Below are 15,092 nucleotides of genomic sequence, written 5' to 3'. Positions count from 1 at the left end.
ATGTGATGTGCTTGCTCCCACTTTGCCTTCCGCCGTGACTGGAAGTTTCCTGAGGCCTCCCCAGGAGCAGAAGGCGGTACGCTTCCCGTACAGCCTGCAGAACCGTGAGCCAACTAAATCTCTTTTCTTCCTCAATCACCCAGCCTTAGGTACTGCTTTACAGCAGTGCAGCAGTGAACACACGAGTCTTCTAGGAGACACTCTTGAAATCTGGCAGCCTGAGTCGAACCCTAATGAGCAGGACACGGGAGAGGAGCCTCGTGCTCCCGGCTGGGCCCCGACCACCACTCGGTCCACCAGAGGTCTGAAGACTCCTCCGCCTCTGCCCCAGGGTCTCAGCAACATGGGCCGTCAGTGCCCGGTGCCACAGCGTCCCGAGGATGCTGCTCTGCAGCCGACAGCCGCGTCTCAGGCTGGACCTGGACCTCCTTCCAAGGGACCATGGTGGGTGCTCAGAGCCGGTCCTGATGGCCTTGGGCCCCTCACCCAAGCTCCCCACCCCCTTCTCCTCTGGGGTCTGCCCGCCACCCACAGCCTGGTGTTTGCACAGCACTTGCTCCCTGGAGCCTCCTAGCCTCCTGCCCACGGCAGGCGCTCCTCAGCCTTTGTCTGAATGACTCAGAGGAATGAATGGAACATTCCGGCTGGCTGCGGGGGCGGCTGCATGCAGGCACAGGGCTGCAGCCTGGTGGGGCTCTGAGCCCACGCTCAAACTGTTTCCTCTACCTGGGGGACAGAGACTGCGCTGGTCCCTGGAACACTGCCCTGGCCGGCGGGGGGTCACATGGGACCTGGAGCCAGTGTCTCCAGATGGGGAGAGCAGGGTGAGGTCGAGCATCCGGGGTCGGAGACCAGCACCACCTGTGCTGTGGCTGAAAAACAGGCAGGCACCTAAGCACCATCCAAAGAGCTCGGTTCCTCCTCTAAGTAACCTGCCCCCACCCCCGAAGTAAACCAGCCCCACTCCAGATCTCAGGGTGTAGGGCTGGGAACAGGACCAGACATGGAGGCCAGGTGACCTCTGCCCAGGGTCCCCATTCCCCACGCACAGTGAGTGCAGCGGCGACCAGCAGTGGAGGTGGAAGCCAGCCCTTCCCTTGGAGCCCCCCAGGCCGGAACAGGACAGCAGGCTTTTCCGAAAGGACTCCCCTCCCTGCAGCTCTGAGTGGCACCGAGCAGGAAAAGCAGCTCACACAGCAACCTCTAGGCAGCAAGACCGTGAGGCCACATCGCCTCCAGGGAGCAGGACCCAGAGCGCCCCCACCCCAGGGCACCAGGACTGGGTTATTCCGGGATTTCACAGTGCTGCGAACTTTGCAGAACAAAATCTGCGGCAGCTGCCTGCACGCTGAACGGAGGTGGCGCAATCTGTCCGATGAATCGGACTAATTACACAGAAGCCACACGGGTTTTGCTTCCTCCAGGAAAACTGCTTTCTCTCTTTAATATTCAGTATCCTCTTGTCACAGCCTGTAAGCCTCGCTCAAATTAGGGTGCAGCTGCAACCCAAACCCAAAATAAAATGCCCAAGCACGCGACAGGAACACACGCGGCTCCAGATCCACCGGCCCTGCCTGCCTCCTCTCCACAGCCCGGCTGCTAGCAGGCGAAGAAGTCAGGGAAGATGCTTTCCACCTCGTCTTTCAGGGCCAGGCCTGCACAGTCCACATCTAGGCTCCACGGCTCCAGAGGGCTGTCCTGGAGCTCCTGGGAGCCAGGCTCAGGGTCCCCTAGGAAGCCTGGCTCTCCCTGATCCAGTGGACTGCTCTCAGCTGGAGCCCATGCAGGGCCACTGCCTCCTCGGCCCTCCAGAGACCCTGGAAGCAAACAGGACACGTCAGCAGGACAGGTTGGTGCTCTGGGAGCCTGAGGCAGACAGGTGGGGTCAGAGGAGCAGAGCTCCCACCTCAGCCCATCTGCCCTGCCCTGTCCGTGCTGCGCAGAGGCTGTGATGAAGTAGGTGAGCTCATACCTGGCGGCCCCAGACCCAGGACACCTGTTGGACCAGAACCAGGAAGGAGCTCCCCAACACTAAATCCTACATGGAACGGACACACGCCGTATCACAGGGCCATACACCTTTGCCGGCCAGCACGGGCTAGACCAGGGGCCTCACTGACACGAGGTCGAGAAGAAGAATACAGGGCTCCACACACCGACAGCTCTCACACAGGGTCATCCACATCACGTTCACTCACACTCTCACCTATCACCTATGACACTCAATGCTAGACGCTACCCAATAGCTAAGCACCCACGGAGGAGAAAACGGGGGCTCACAGACCCTGGGACCCCGCGCCACACACGCTGGGCCTGAGTCCCAATTCCCCAGTTCATGTCAGGTGCTGATACAGGGGGACCAGCCCCGGACCCAGGGCCCCACTCACCCGGCCACCAGCTGGGACTGGCAGTCAGCAGGAAGGACGTCCCATCCTCCATATCAGACCCCAACACAGACCTGAGGAAGGACAAGAAGCCCTTCCTTAGTGGTCACAAGTGGACCCAGGCCTTGAAGCTCAAGGAAACATATGGGTCCCAAGTCCTGCAAAGGCAGCTTGAAATGCAAAGATCTAGACACCACTCCTGACAGGCTCCACCCTGCCCAGTGGGGAGAAGTGCAGAAGCCACCGCCGCTGAGGACACCGGTCAGCGGCTCTCCCAGGTCCCGATCCGTCCTGCAGAGCATCTCTGCCGGTTTCTCTCCAGCCGCAGTCTCGCTCATCTTGTCCCCTCCCTCCCCCTCCCCTCCCCCTCCCACACCCCAGCTGGTATGTGCTCAGGAAACACAAACTCATTTTACTATCAGCCAAAACAAATGACAATTAGGAAGACAAAAGTGTTTCCAGAAACACACATTAGAAAGCCACACGGCAAGGCTGGCTGGTCCCGTCCTGGGCTGTGGCCTTGGCCTCCCTCCCACAGGCACAGAGGAAGCAGGGACAGAAGCTTCCAGATGCCAAGAAAGGGGGCCTAGGCAGGACTGGAAGGTGGGGCAGGCTCACACACACATGCTCGCTCTTGCACACACAGGCGTGCACACCGCCTGGGCACTCACCTGGCCTCCTGCACAGGCATGGGGGCCTCCTCAGCTGGCTCCCCCAGAGGTACAGCCCCCATGGCCAGGGGCCCAGCCTGGCCCAGCCAGCCAGGGGCCTCCCCACTCATCATAGGCAAGGTCTGCTGCTGCGAGAACGGAGGCCAGGACAGGGGTGGCCTCACAGCCTTAGGAAGACTCGGGCCTGGGGGCCACGGCACCAAGCTGGAAGGTTCTGGGAGAGAAGTCAGATGCGGGTCAAACTTCCCTGCCCGGCCCCACAGTCTTCCCCCGAGGACCTCGCAACTCAAGGGTTCGGTCCGCTAACGCTGACGGAGTACCTACCCTGCTGCCTGCACCCTGCAGCAGGGAGACGCAAGAGGAAGCTCAGAAGCAGGTGGCAGAAGGGTAAACGGGGAGAAGATGAACACCCAGAGATGGGGTGCCCAACACCTGGGGGCTGAGGGCTTCCTAGAGTGGGTGCTGGCTTGGTCAGCTGCAAGGGGCTTGGATCTGGGGACCCTCTCAGCGCCGCCTCCTGGACCTCGAGCTCTACCCTCAGACCTGCTCCCTCCCCATGTGCCTGGCTGATGGGTTTCTGGAGTACCCTGATGACCCCAGCTCTGCCACCAGCCCTACTAACCGCATGACTGTTCCCAGCCACAGCCTCAGTCACGGGGAGCCAAAAGGCACAGCCCTGCCTCTCATGGCACCTAGCGACTTCCAGACACTGGCACAGTGGGGGCCGAGGGGAACTCGGTCATCAGAGATGCCCTGCAGGGCCACCCACAGAGGGACCAGAGCTCAGCTGTGGGTGGCATTAGGGACAAAGGCCCCGGGTGGCAGCGGGAACAGCTGGGAGGCCTCAGGCCCCTGGCTCACCCCGATTACAGTTCCTGCCATGGGCAGGCAGCATAGGCGGAGGAGCAGATGGGGTACCCTGGGGAAAACAGATCTCTGGCCGCATCCAAAACACACCAGCCACAGGCGGGTGGAGGAAGCAGGGCCGCAAAGCTGGACGAAGCAGCCAGGATGGGGCCGAGTCATTCTGCATCCCCAGTTCCCACAGACCCAGAGACCCAGGACAGGACCAAGTCCCTCTATGTCCCCACACTTCCCGCAGGCCCACGGACCCAGGGAGTGACGAGGATGGGGCCAAGTCCCTCCATATCCCCACACTTCCTGCAGACCCAGGTACCCAGGGAGTGACCAGGATGGGGCCAAGTCACTCAACATCCCCATGCTTCCCAGCAAACCCAGGGACCCAGGGAGGAGGTGGTCAAGCCCTCCCTTCCCTGGAGCACAGGGAGATCTCAGGAGGAGACAGGATGGAGGGAACAGCCCCAGGGTGGCCTCTGGCCCGGATTCTCCCTCCCGAGAGCACACAACCTCCTTTGCACAAAAAGAAGGCACAGCCCGGGGGCCTTGAATCGAGCTCAGCCCTCAATACGTGGGTTTCTCACCAACACAAAAGCCTGGGAAAACTTCAAATTCCTGTTTGCAAACAGCCCCCGCTGTTCTTAGGACTAAAACACAGCCTGGCCGGGCTCCCCAGGACAAGGGCACCCCACACACACACCCAGGACTCACCTGAGAAAGGGGGCGGCCCACCCCGCACCTGACACAGCCCCGACAGCACCTCACACTTGTCTGTGCCCAGGGACGTGCAGCTCGGAGGGTCCCAATGCCTGGAGGACGCGAGGACGTGGGGCAGGGGCTCTGGGCCGGCCGATGCCGGATCCCGGGACCAAGGACTTTGCAGAAACGCCTTCACATCTGGAGTTCTAAAAGGAGCAACGTGACAAGGATCCTGGGTCTACCCCCAGCCCCCTGGAGAGCTGCCCCCACCTACCCACCTCAGGAGCAGAGGGCTGGACCCGTCCCCAGGACACCCCAGGCACCACCTACCACCAAGCCAGCCTCTGCCCGGGGGCCCTGGGCCAGCCAAGCTCCACAGCCGCCTGCCCAATTTCCCTCTGCCCAACTCCCCTGGTTCTAGATTCTTCCACAGCTAATTAGCCACCAGCCCCATGCCCCAGCCCACTGTGGGGTAAAATGGGTACATTTAAACAAACGATGCAGACAGTCCTTTAACGTGGGGAGCTGCCATTCTGAAAAGAACCAAATTATCTTGACTTCAGAAAACTCCATTCCTGAAGCTGCCCATGGGGTGGAGGACGACACCTCACTGACCACCTGCAAATCCCCCACACACAGGCGCAAAAGAGACTCCTCCTGGGCACCTCCCACCTCCACGCCAGCCCAGGCCGATTCTGCTGACCATGCTCCCCTTCCTGGAACTCGCCTGTGTTGGTCACCTCATGCCTGGCCACCTGAGTCGGCAGGGCCCTGGGCAGGTCACCACCTGCGGAGGCCAAGCCGGGCCTCCAGGCCATACCCTCCCGAGGACATGCCAGGGGCTTTGGGTCTGCTGCTCCCAGGGTTACCCGGCCCTGCAGAGCAGCCCCAGGAGACACTAACCGAGTCCCGCCAGACGCTCCCGTCCCAGAGTCTGGCACGCCTGCTGGAATCTGACTCGACAGCGTCAACTGTAAGACGTCCTCCTGCAATGAGTGCCACATTTCCTTGGAAGAAGCAAGCATCTGAAATTTAAATAAACAAGTAAAACAAAGACAGAGAGTCAACTGGGAAACCCAAGAAACTGTGGCCAGACTGCTACCCCAGGGCCTGGAGGATCGCTGTGAGCTCGGTCCCTGCTTGGGACTTGGGGGCGAGGGTACAGGCTGACGACGAGACTGAGGTTCCACCCCAAAAAGACCCCACCATTCCTGAATCAGGCTGTGCATACCTAGGGCCTCACTGCACATGCTGGGACCCCTGACCTCACAGATGACAACACAGTTTCATTCCCCAAGCAGGTCCTCAACCCCAGCACTCACGGGGTCAGCCAGAGCCCCCAGGGCCTTGGAGAGCGGACAGGAGCCTCTCTTGGGGACGTGCAGAGAAATGATCTAGGGGGTGCTCAGCCAGGGAGGATCAGGGGAGCCTGACTCTCCCCCACATTGGCACAGAGCTTCTGGGTAACCCATCAATGAACAGGACTCAGTGGCACATGAGGACCGGAAGGGAAGACTTGCTCCTTTCCAGGGAGAGAATAGCAACAGGTAGGACTTGAACGAATCAGGAAATGCCCTGCCGAAAACGCGGCCTGCTCTAGTGGTGGAGGCCGAGGGGGCTGAGGGAGACGGGCATGACGGGGACGTGCTGCCTGCAAGGTGGTGAGATGTCCCATCACCGTGATGCCAGAGGACGGATGGCGACTACCCTGACAACTCACAGCATGCTGCTCCTGGCTGGGCCCCAGGGCGCTGGCAAGCCGCAGAAATTGCACAGACATCTCCAGGACTGAGGCCATGTCCTCTCGCCGGCCATCAAACTGGGGCAGCAGGGCCCGCAGACGCTCACAGCTCAACGAGATCCGTTTCCTGGTTCCGGTCAAGAAACAAACATCTCTGGAAGCATCTCTGGGTCCTCCCGGCCTCCCCCAGAAGGGACAGTAACCGCTAGAACCTACCAGAAAGACCCTGGGGGCTTGCCAGGTAGACGAGGTTACAAGACAACTGAGAGCTGCCCCTGGGCAAAGTGAGCTAGCTGTCCCCGTGGTCTGAAGCCCCGAGATCCACATCAGAGCACAGCCTGGGCCTGACCCCTGGGCCCTGGTGACAGGCTGTCCAGCCCAGGCCCAAACCATGGCTGCTTTGCGGTGTGGAGAGGACAGGGAGGGTCACAGGCAGTCAGAAGTGCAGAGGGTCACAGGTGCACAGCCTCACAAGCCCAAGGCTTTAGGCAAAGAGGGGCTGCGGGATGTCCCCCATCGTGGCTTTTCTGGTTTACTTGCAGGTGTGCAGTCTGTCCTTCCACGGGGCACAGGCCACGAGCCCCTCCCGGCTGCCTGACACCTGGTGGCAGCCACAAACCTAATCTCACCCGCTCCACCCCTTTACAGCGCCCCGACCTCTGGGAGGCACCGCCACTCACCTGCGCTCCCTCTCGCTGATCACGTTCCGCCGAAGGCAGGAGCTGGGACCCTCGGCCACCGTAGGGGCCTTGGGCTGGCCCGAGCCCTGGGCCGAGTCCTCGCAGCAGGAGAGGGCACCAGACAGGGAGGAGCCGCTGCCGAGAGAGCCAAGAACACCAGGTCCTGAGAACCCCAGACAAGGCCACCGGGAGTCCCAGATGCCAGAATGGGGGTCTTTGGGATGCGCGTGGAGGCCAAGACCTGGGTCACGTAGGGACACGACCCGGCCCTCTCTGTACCCCTTCCCCTCCCCCAGGGTCCAGGGCTCTGCCCCAGGAGGGCCAAGAGGAGTGGAGCCCGGCGACTTGCAGAAGCACCCCTGGGTACAGGGCTTGGGCCCCCACACCCGTGGCCCCCAGCCCAATTCCTCACTTGCATCCCCTGGCAGTGGGGACTCCGGAGACCTCCGGGTCGGGCTCGGAGCACCGGGACGCCATGAACTCGCAGCTGCGGAACGACCCCACGCGCACGGCCCCTTCCGCAGGCAGCCCCGCCCCCTCACGTGTGCTCTGCCCACCTGCCACGTGCTTTCCACCCAGCCCGCCTCCACCCCCATTCGCAGTCCGCCCCCATAGCGCATGCGCGCTGGCCCTCCCCACGCATCCAGCCCGGGGCCCATGTGACCCGCGTTCCTCCAAAGGTGCTGGAAAGGGACTCGGAGGATCCACCCACTCCGCGCCCCCTCGGTACGCCAGGGAAAGGGCCCCAGCCCAGGTAGCCCTGCCTCCGCCCTTACCTTCCCAGGGGTCGTCTTGGTTCCTACTTATGCGGGGGTCTCGTTGCCCCTGGGCACTTTGGAGAGGCGGGCCCTGCCCTTAGGAGCCCAGCCCGTGGTGGGAGTGGGCGAGCTGGGCTGAGCCCTTTAGCCCAGGCCTGGGGGACCCAAGCACACAGGGACAGGGAAGGGTACCCACCTGTCCCCCAGTCGCCCACGCCTGCCTTTTCCCCCCAAATCTAGTGCCCTTGCGGGTACTGCACCTCAGGATAGGGTCACCATCCACCCTGCTGGGTCGCCCAGAGCCAGGGGCATCCTGTCCGCACCCCCAGGCCACCATCGTCCGCGCTCTTCCTCCCGCTCAGCTCTGCTGGGCACCCTCAGAGCCGTCTGTCCCTTCCCCTGGCCCTGTCTGGGCACCGCCCCCGCTTCGTGCCATGGGGCCCCAGCTCGACCGCTCATACTGTCAGCAGGTTTCTGCGGGGTCGCGGGGTCCTCCCCATCCAAACCCAGAAAGCTCTGGCGCCAGGTCTCTTTTCACCTCCTCGCTGAATTCAAGAAGCCGCCCTGCGCTGGGCTTGAGTCCCCCGGTAAATACTTTTGGGGGGATGACAGAGGGAAGGGGGAGGTGGAGACTTCCTCTTTCACGGAGGTGGGGGTGGCCCTCAGGGAAGCAGAAGGGACAAGGGTGGGGCTTGAGGCTGGACTGTCAGGAGGACATCACTGGCTGGGCTGGTGCTGAGGTCCGTAGCTAGAGGAGGTGGGGTGGATGATTGGGCTGGTGCCGAGGTCCCTAGCTAGAGGAGGTGGGGTGGGTGACCGGGCTCATGCTGAGGTCTGTAGCTAGAGGAGGTGGGGTGGGTGGCTGGGCTCATGCTGAGGTCCGTAGCTAGAGGAGGTGGAGTGGGTGGCAGGGGCTCTTTTCCCAAGAGGGGCGGCAAGAAGGAGCCCGGGCAGGTGCCACCACATAGGGGGCGTCTGCCCGGGGTGCCCCAATCTCCTGTGGAGAAGGCCTCAGGCTGACATCCTGAACTTTGGGCCAAAGATGGGCGAAGGGTGTTTGGAGCAGAGGGAGGTTATGTAATATAAGATGGTCTCTCCATCCCTGCTCAGCCCAGCCACCACTGCAGGTCAGACATGGAGGACCGGGTTGGAGGTAGGGCAAAAGCTCTTGGGGACCTGGGCCCTCTCCCAGCCCTGCCCCTGGCCAGGGAGGGCTGGACGGGCTGGCGATCTGGGGCTCCTCAGTGGCAGAGGGGGCCAAGTTTTTGTTTCCCTAAAGCCCTCGGAATGTCATCGAACCTGGGAGTCTCCTGCCGCTGACAACCCGTGTAATTACTGCTAATTAATCACAGATGCAGACGGTGCGGACTCTCAGTGGTGATTTTTCTGAGTTCCCCAGGCAGGAGGGCATTAGCAGAAAGCCACCATCTTGCCCTGGCTGCACCCGCCCAGGGGTGGTGGGACTCCAGCAGCAGCACCAGCCTCTCTAGGGACGTGAGGAAAAACCCCCAAGATGCCCACAAGCTGTGTGGTGGGGGCACAGGCTGAACCTCTGCTGGGGGCTTAAGAGCATCCTAGACCTCCCTGAGTGTTCCCCACCCCCACCCCAAAAGCATCCGTGTTCAGTTGGCTGCCTCCTAGAGAAACAGGGAAGGACACTCCCGAGAGACACTGGGGAGGCCAGGGACCACGAAGTACATGCCATGCACCCTCCCAATGGACCTGGCCCTCCCCCTGCCCCTCGTGGGCACAGTCCTGGCTTAGTGAGGGGCCTGGTCCGCACTGCAAACCAACAAAGGTCTGGGGACAGAAATCGCAATTCTTCAGAGCTCTGTGTGAGGCCATCTGAGCCAGGGTGACTCATGTGTGCAACAGTGTGAGCACGTGCACGGGAAAGGGGGCCTGCAGGGGGACCCTCTGCTTCCCAGTCGTTGGGCTGCAGCATCTTAAGTTGGAACCCTCCTCACCCGTCTAAAGGTGCTGTGCGTGCTGTGTGGGTGAGAACACAGGGTGGGATGCCCTCATCCCCCTCCCCCAGGCCAAGCTCAGGTTGTGCCCGCCGACAGATGCTGCAACCTGTGGGGGGTGGGGGAGAGTCATCTTGAATGTGGCTTGTCTTGAGTGACCAGTGTTGACCAGGGCAGAGCAGCACAGCAGGGAGGTGGTGACGGTGCCTGGGCTCGGCGGCCGGATGCTGGCGGTCAGAGCAGCGCATGTGCCCTGCTGCCTGCAGAGGACCCAGGGCCCCCCAAGCCGCTGCCTACCGCGGAGCCTTCCCAGGGATGTAGGGCCGGGTGGCGGCGCGCTTGGTCTTTTCTAGCCATTAACGAACCCCGTTCCGTTCTTCGGAGTTTTGAGGGTTCAGAGGGCCGCAGTGGGGGCGGGTCCCTGGACCCTCGCCCTCCCTACCCTCGCCTACCCCCAACCCCCGTCCCAGCCTGGGCCAGAGCCGCCGCGGGTCCCGGCGCGGCCGGCAGGGGGCGCGCGCGGACAGACGCCCGCACCCGACCCTGGGACTGGCGTTTTTTCCTTGCTAATCTGCGAGGGGAAAAAAAAATGCTTTTCAGGGCAAAGCGAGGGAAGAAGGTGGCAGCTCCCACTCGGTTCTCCCTCGGGTCGGGTCCGAGCTGCCGGGCCGCATGCCGCTCCCCGACGGGGCGTGTAGCCCAGGGGGCGTCTACCGGGAGGCGCGCGGCGGGGGCTACACCAACCGGACCTTCGAGTTCGACGACGGCCGATGCGCCACCAGGTACGGTCTGCTGCGCCCTCCCCACGCGGGGAGACCCCCGTCTAACCTAAGACCCCCAAGTTCCCCCTCAGGCTCCCGCACCCTGCAGGACCCGCCGTTCCCAGGGCCATCCAACTTCCCCAGGACCCGCGAGTGCCCTCCCAACCCACCTGGGGGAACAGGGGCGTCCCTCAGGGTGGGCCTCGCTTTCTCTAACAAATAGCAGGTGCCCAGGCAGCAGGGTCCGTCCCCATCTGTCCTCCACCTGGTAAGAAGCTGGGGGGAGCGGCCGTGGCTAGATGGGGGTCCTGAGCATCTCCCAGGTGGGGGGAGTGGCAGGGAGGTTGGGGGCGGTGCAGGGCCTTCCACTCCCGCAGCCCCCTCCCCTACCCCAGCGTGGGGAGGAAGGTTCCATCCCTCTGGTGTGGCGTGGCAGTGCTTGGTCAGGGTGGGGTGCCCGACGAGGTTACCCCACACAGTAGGGGGTGTCCAGGGCAACCTTCCGAAGAACAGCCCCCAGTAGGAAGTGGGTTAAGTGGCTGTCAGATGAGGGCGGGGTCCTGGGTTCTGGTCACTCCTCTCTCCCTGCTGGCCCGTCCCTGGGAGGAGAGGGTCAGTTGAGAAGGGCATTCAGGTGACCTGGAGCCAGCTGTTCCCTGTGCAGTGTCCTGGGATGCCACATGGCTCCTACCCACCCAGTGACCAGTGCAGAGGCACAGACCAGCAGCCGAGTGGGACAGTCCTGAGCGGAGGTTGCCCCAGGGTCCTGGTTCCCCGTCCTCTCCCGCCTCCCTCAGCCCTTAAAAACAGGCAGGTCTGCCCCTCCCCCTGTCCCCAGAGCCAGACTCCAGGGAACCCTGGGCAGAGCCGGTCACTGTCTTGGGCGAGCCCCTCCCCAGCAGAACAGAGCCGTTTCTTCTGGATTCTGCCCAGTCTCAGGCTGTCCTGAGGCCAGAGAAGGGGCTGGAAGAGCATACCTGAGAGCAGGAGCCTGGTGCTGCTGCCCGTTTGTTCTGTGGGACTCAGTTTCCCCATGAGTAAATGAGGGGGTGGCATGGATAGTCTTTAAGGGCTGCCTCTGGTGAGGGACCAGGCTGGAGAGGAGGTTCCCAGCATCAAGAGGCAGGCACAGCACCCGCCTGGTACCTGGGGGAGTCCGGGATACAGCGTGGGTGAGGAGCAGGTGCTCTGAGGGTGGCCAGTGACTTGACGATGTCCTGGGGAAGTGGGCACAGCCTGGATGTGCCCTGAGGGGCCATCCGGGGGATACCTGTCAGGCACGGAGAAAATGACCCCAAGGGGGTCCTGGATAGTCCTCGTCTTTGTGGGCTGGCCGGCCCCTACCATCTCCCGCCCCGGCCTAATGTTGCCCTCTCTGGCCATTAGTACCTGCCCTGCTGGGTCTGACTTTCTCTAGAAGACGCGGCGAGACTGTGTCCTCAGGGTCTGGCCTTTAGCTCCAGGCCTCATCCACTGGGTCCTTCCAGACACCTGTGTCTCCCAACTGGCCCTGCCCACCCGCCCGGGACAGCTCCTCCTCCTCGCTGGACTGAGCTGACCTCCGTGGCAACAGAGATTCCCTATCACACTGCAGGCGGAGCAGCTGCCAGCACTGGGGGGATGTCAGGCGGGCCAGGTGAGAGCCTTCCAGGGAGAGTCAGGCTTGGGGAGGGAGCAGGACCTGGGCTTGGCTGGGCTCGGAGGGGAGCTAAGCTCCAGGTGAGGCCAAGGCTTGCGGCCCAGGCAGGTGGCTTCAGCTGCAGAAAAAAGAAGCTTCGTGCCGCCTGGTGGTGGGGGAGCTCCATGGGGCAGGTTTCCGCACCAGCTCTCAGGCGGGGAGGGGGGCGCCAGGCAGCAGCGTGGTCAGAACCCGGGCCCTGGAGTCCATTGGCCTTGGTGCCAGGCCTTGAGCAGGCCTTTGTCTTTCCTGGGTGCTGGAGGATGCCAGCCTTGGTGCTGTGGTTCAGAGAGGGCAGGAGGTGCTGGGACACCCCACCCCCACACCAGTGCCCCAGCTGAAACCCCCAGCTCCATGCTAGTGGCGTCCCAGAGTCAGCCCCGAGGCCGCCAGGCCGGAAAGTGGGGCTCCAGAGAGGAGCTCCTGGCCCTCCAGGTGGCAGGGATCTTCACCGGCCTTTGGCCCCCTTTCTGGCCTCCAGGCGCCCTGCTCCCACCCCCATGCCATGGAGTCCCGGGCCCTCAGCTGTCTCCCCACAGGCCCTGGGGATGACAGCTGTTACAGGAGAGGGAGGGGCCAGTGGCCCTGTTGGCCCCAGAGCTGGCAAGTGGCCACCCCCTGCCCAGCGCACTTTGCATCAGAGCCCCGGCCAGGCCTTTTCCTGGAAATACCAGTTCCCAGCAGCCCTGCTCCAGGGTGGGCCTGGGACCCTGTAGGCCCTGAGGGGATCGGGCCCTGGCATCCTGCCAGGGTAAATGCCTGGCCCAAGGTCCTGGCCCGCCTTCCAGGCCCATATTAGGGAGCAGTGCCTTCAGCAGCAGGAAGTAGCTCAGGGCCCATGGGAAAGGTTTGAAGGCCCAAGGTACCGCCCAGCACTGGCCGGCAGGAGGGACGGCTCAGGCCACGGGGAACTCAGGGGTCTGCTGTGGCCCTGGAGTGGCCACAGTAGCAGCTCAGGAAGCTACAGAGGTGAGTGAGAAGGGAGCGGGCGGGGTCCCCACAGGGGCCTCTGCTTCTCTTCCTGTGGCTGGCCTGTGTGTGGCCTGTGTCCTTGCACCCGGCAGCCTCCAAGTGTGCTGGTCTGGTTCACCCACCGCACGGGGAGCTCTAGATTAATACAGAAAATTACTTGGGACGAGCCTGGCGTGGCAGCAGTGGTACCTTGCTGTGGGGCCGTCTCATGCCCTCGGAGGGTGTTGGGGGACGTCTCAGGCTCTCCCCTGAGGCTTTGTGTCCTGCTTCCCAGGGATGCCAGCTTGCAGGCTTTGCCCCCAGTGCCACCGGCCCTGGGAGGGGTGGCACTTCTGTGTCTCCCACGAACAATCCCAGGTTTCTCTGCAACAGGAAAGTTTATCCAAGTGTATCCCAGCCCTGCATGGGTGAGGGGTACTGAACGGGTATCGTGTACCCAAACACAAGTGCTGTGTGTGCCGGTAAACCTGGGTGCACCGTGAGCCAGGCACGCACACCCTGGGCACGTGTGTGAGAGCTGGAGGAGGATGTGTGGGGCCCGCCAGCCCGCTAGTGTGACCTCGAAGTCACCAGTCATGAGTCTGGGGAAAGGCAGGCTGGACTCGGCATGCCCATGCCAGGTGGCTGGGTGCCAACACCTGGTTAAATGGGCATCTTTCAAAGGTGTCTTGGGACCTCTCCCAGCTGTGTGTGTGGGTAAAGCCACCCATGTTCACCCAGACCCGCTTCCACCTGTGGAACTTGGAAGTGAGCCAGCGGGGCTGGAACTGAGGCCAGGCTGCGATTGGCCCAGGGAGGTGAGACCAGTACTAGTAACTGGCAAGTGTAAAAGGTTTGCAGGGGACAGTGGCAGGGCAGAGGCCGCCAGCTTCCTGGGGTAGGTCCCTGGGAAGGCCCTCCTCGAGAGGGGGCCTCCAGGTGCTCCCTAGATCGGGGCGGAAGGTGAGGAGGTGGGAGAGGACGGTAGCCTCACTGGAGCAGAGGTGGGGGCATCAGGAGATGAAGGGCATTGTAGGACCAGGGTCTGGACTGGCACAGGGCGGGCGCCCTGGGAGGAGCAGAGGGCCTGGAGGAGCCTCTGGGAACTGTGTCTGTGAGGTTGGTCCATCCCAGCACCGAGATGCAGTAGCTGTGTCAGCTCTGACTAGTCGCTTCACCTCTCTGGGCCTCAGTTTCCTCATCTGTAGAATGGGAGCGCTAGCATGGACCTTACGAGGTTGTGTTGAGCCCGTGTCGACAGCACGGACACAAAGCTGTGTTGGCGTGCTGTTGAGCTAGCATGGACCTTACGAGGTTGTGTTGAGCTGTGTTACAAAGCTGTGTTGGCTTCGGGAGATTGCACACTGGCCAGTTCGTCTGTTCCTTGTTACGCACCAGCTATGTTGACACATCAGAGCTAAGCATTTGTCCAGTTACTTCCCTGAGATGGATTTTTAAAAGTGGAATTGCCCGGTCGAAAGATTCCCATGGTGTTAATGTTTGCCACATGGCCCACGGCCCGCAGGGGTGGGACTGGCTCCCCCTCGCAACAGTGCCGGGGTGCGGTGTGTGCCAGCTGCCACTGTCTCCTCCTTGGCACCGTCCCCCTGGGGCACCTGTCTGTGTCCTGCCAGGCACCACTCAGGCCTTGGAGGCTGAGACACAGCTGGCCCCTTGGTGCCCAGGAAAGGCACACAGGTCTCTCCTTTGTAGCCACTCTGGGGCACTCTACCAGAGGGGCAAAGGGGGCTTCCATCTGCCTGTGACCCCCTCCTGGGGCCGGAAGTGGGTCCTTGTGCTTTACAGGTACCAGTAGTGCTCTTGCCTAGGGCAGACCCAAGCTGTGACGGACAGCCAGGGCTCAGACCACCACACACAGTGGCTTTCCAGTGGATTTCCCTGACTCCAGCCACATTGAGGGAGGCGGCTGGGGCTGGGGCAGGT

General features: G+C 62.6%; 2 protein-coding genes across 6 annotated transcripts in view; one reads left to right on the top strand and one right to left on the bottom strand.

The window, feature by feature from the left end:
* Positions 1–1,162: 1,162 nt before the first annotated feature.
* SOHLH1 (spermatogenesis and oogenesis specific basic helix-loop-helix 1) lies at positions 1,163–7,565 on the bottom strand. 2 transcript variants are annotated; one of them, XM_025360136.1, is made up of 9 exons: positions 7,446–7,565; positions 7,034–7,168; positions 6,333–6,480; positions 5,516–5,637; positions 4,625–4,818; positions 3,056–3,269; positions 2,388–2,458; positions 1,973–2,038; positions 1,163–1,817 (listed from the first exon to the last, which is right to left on the bottom strand). In XM_025360136.1, the coding sequence occupies exons 1-9, from the start codon at positions 7,508–7,510 to the stop codon at positions 1,600–1,602; spliced, it is 1,233 nt and encodes a 410-aa protein (XP_025215921.1). In that variant the 5' UTR covers positions 7,511–7,565; the 3' UTR covers positions 1,163–1,599. The 2 variants fall into 2 exon arrangements, with proteins under 2 accessions (XP_025215921.1, XP_025215922.1); XM_025360137.1 differs by lacking the exon at positions 1,973–2,038 and having other exon boundaries at positions 1,410–1,817.
* A 2,797-nt stretch (positions 7,566–10,362) lies between these two features.
* Positions 10,363–15,092, top strand: part of KCNT1 (potassium sodium-activated channel subfamily T member 1) — a 90,730-nt gene continuing 86,000 nt past the window's right edge. For 3 of the 4 annotated variants that reach the window (XM_025359725.1, XM_025359724.1, XM_025359723.1), the window contains exon 1: positions 10,363–10,540. In XM_025359725.1, coding sequence (XP_025215510.1) covers positions 10,431–10,540 — 110 coding nt within the window. In that variant the 5' untranslated portion in view covers positions 10,363–10,430. The remainder of the gene's footprint in view (positions 10,541–15,092) is intronic. The other variant, XM_025359726.1, reaches the window with a different exon arrangement.

This window comes from Theropithecus gelada, chromosome 15 (assembly GCF_003255815.1).
Source record: "Theropithecus gelada isolate Dixy chromosome 15, Tgel_1.0, whole genome shotgun sequence".
In the NCBI taxonomy this organism is placed as follows: Eukaryota; Metazoa; Chordata; class Mammalia; order Primates; family Cercopithecidae; genus Theropithecus; species Theropithecus gelada.
This window is presented reverse-complemented; position numbering and strand designations above follow the sequence as displayed.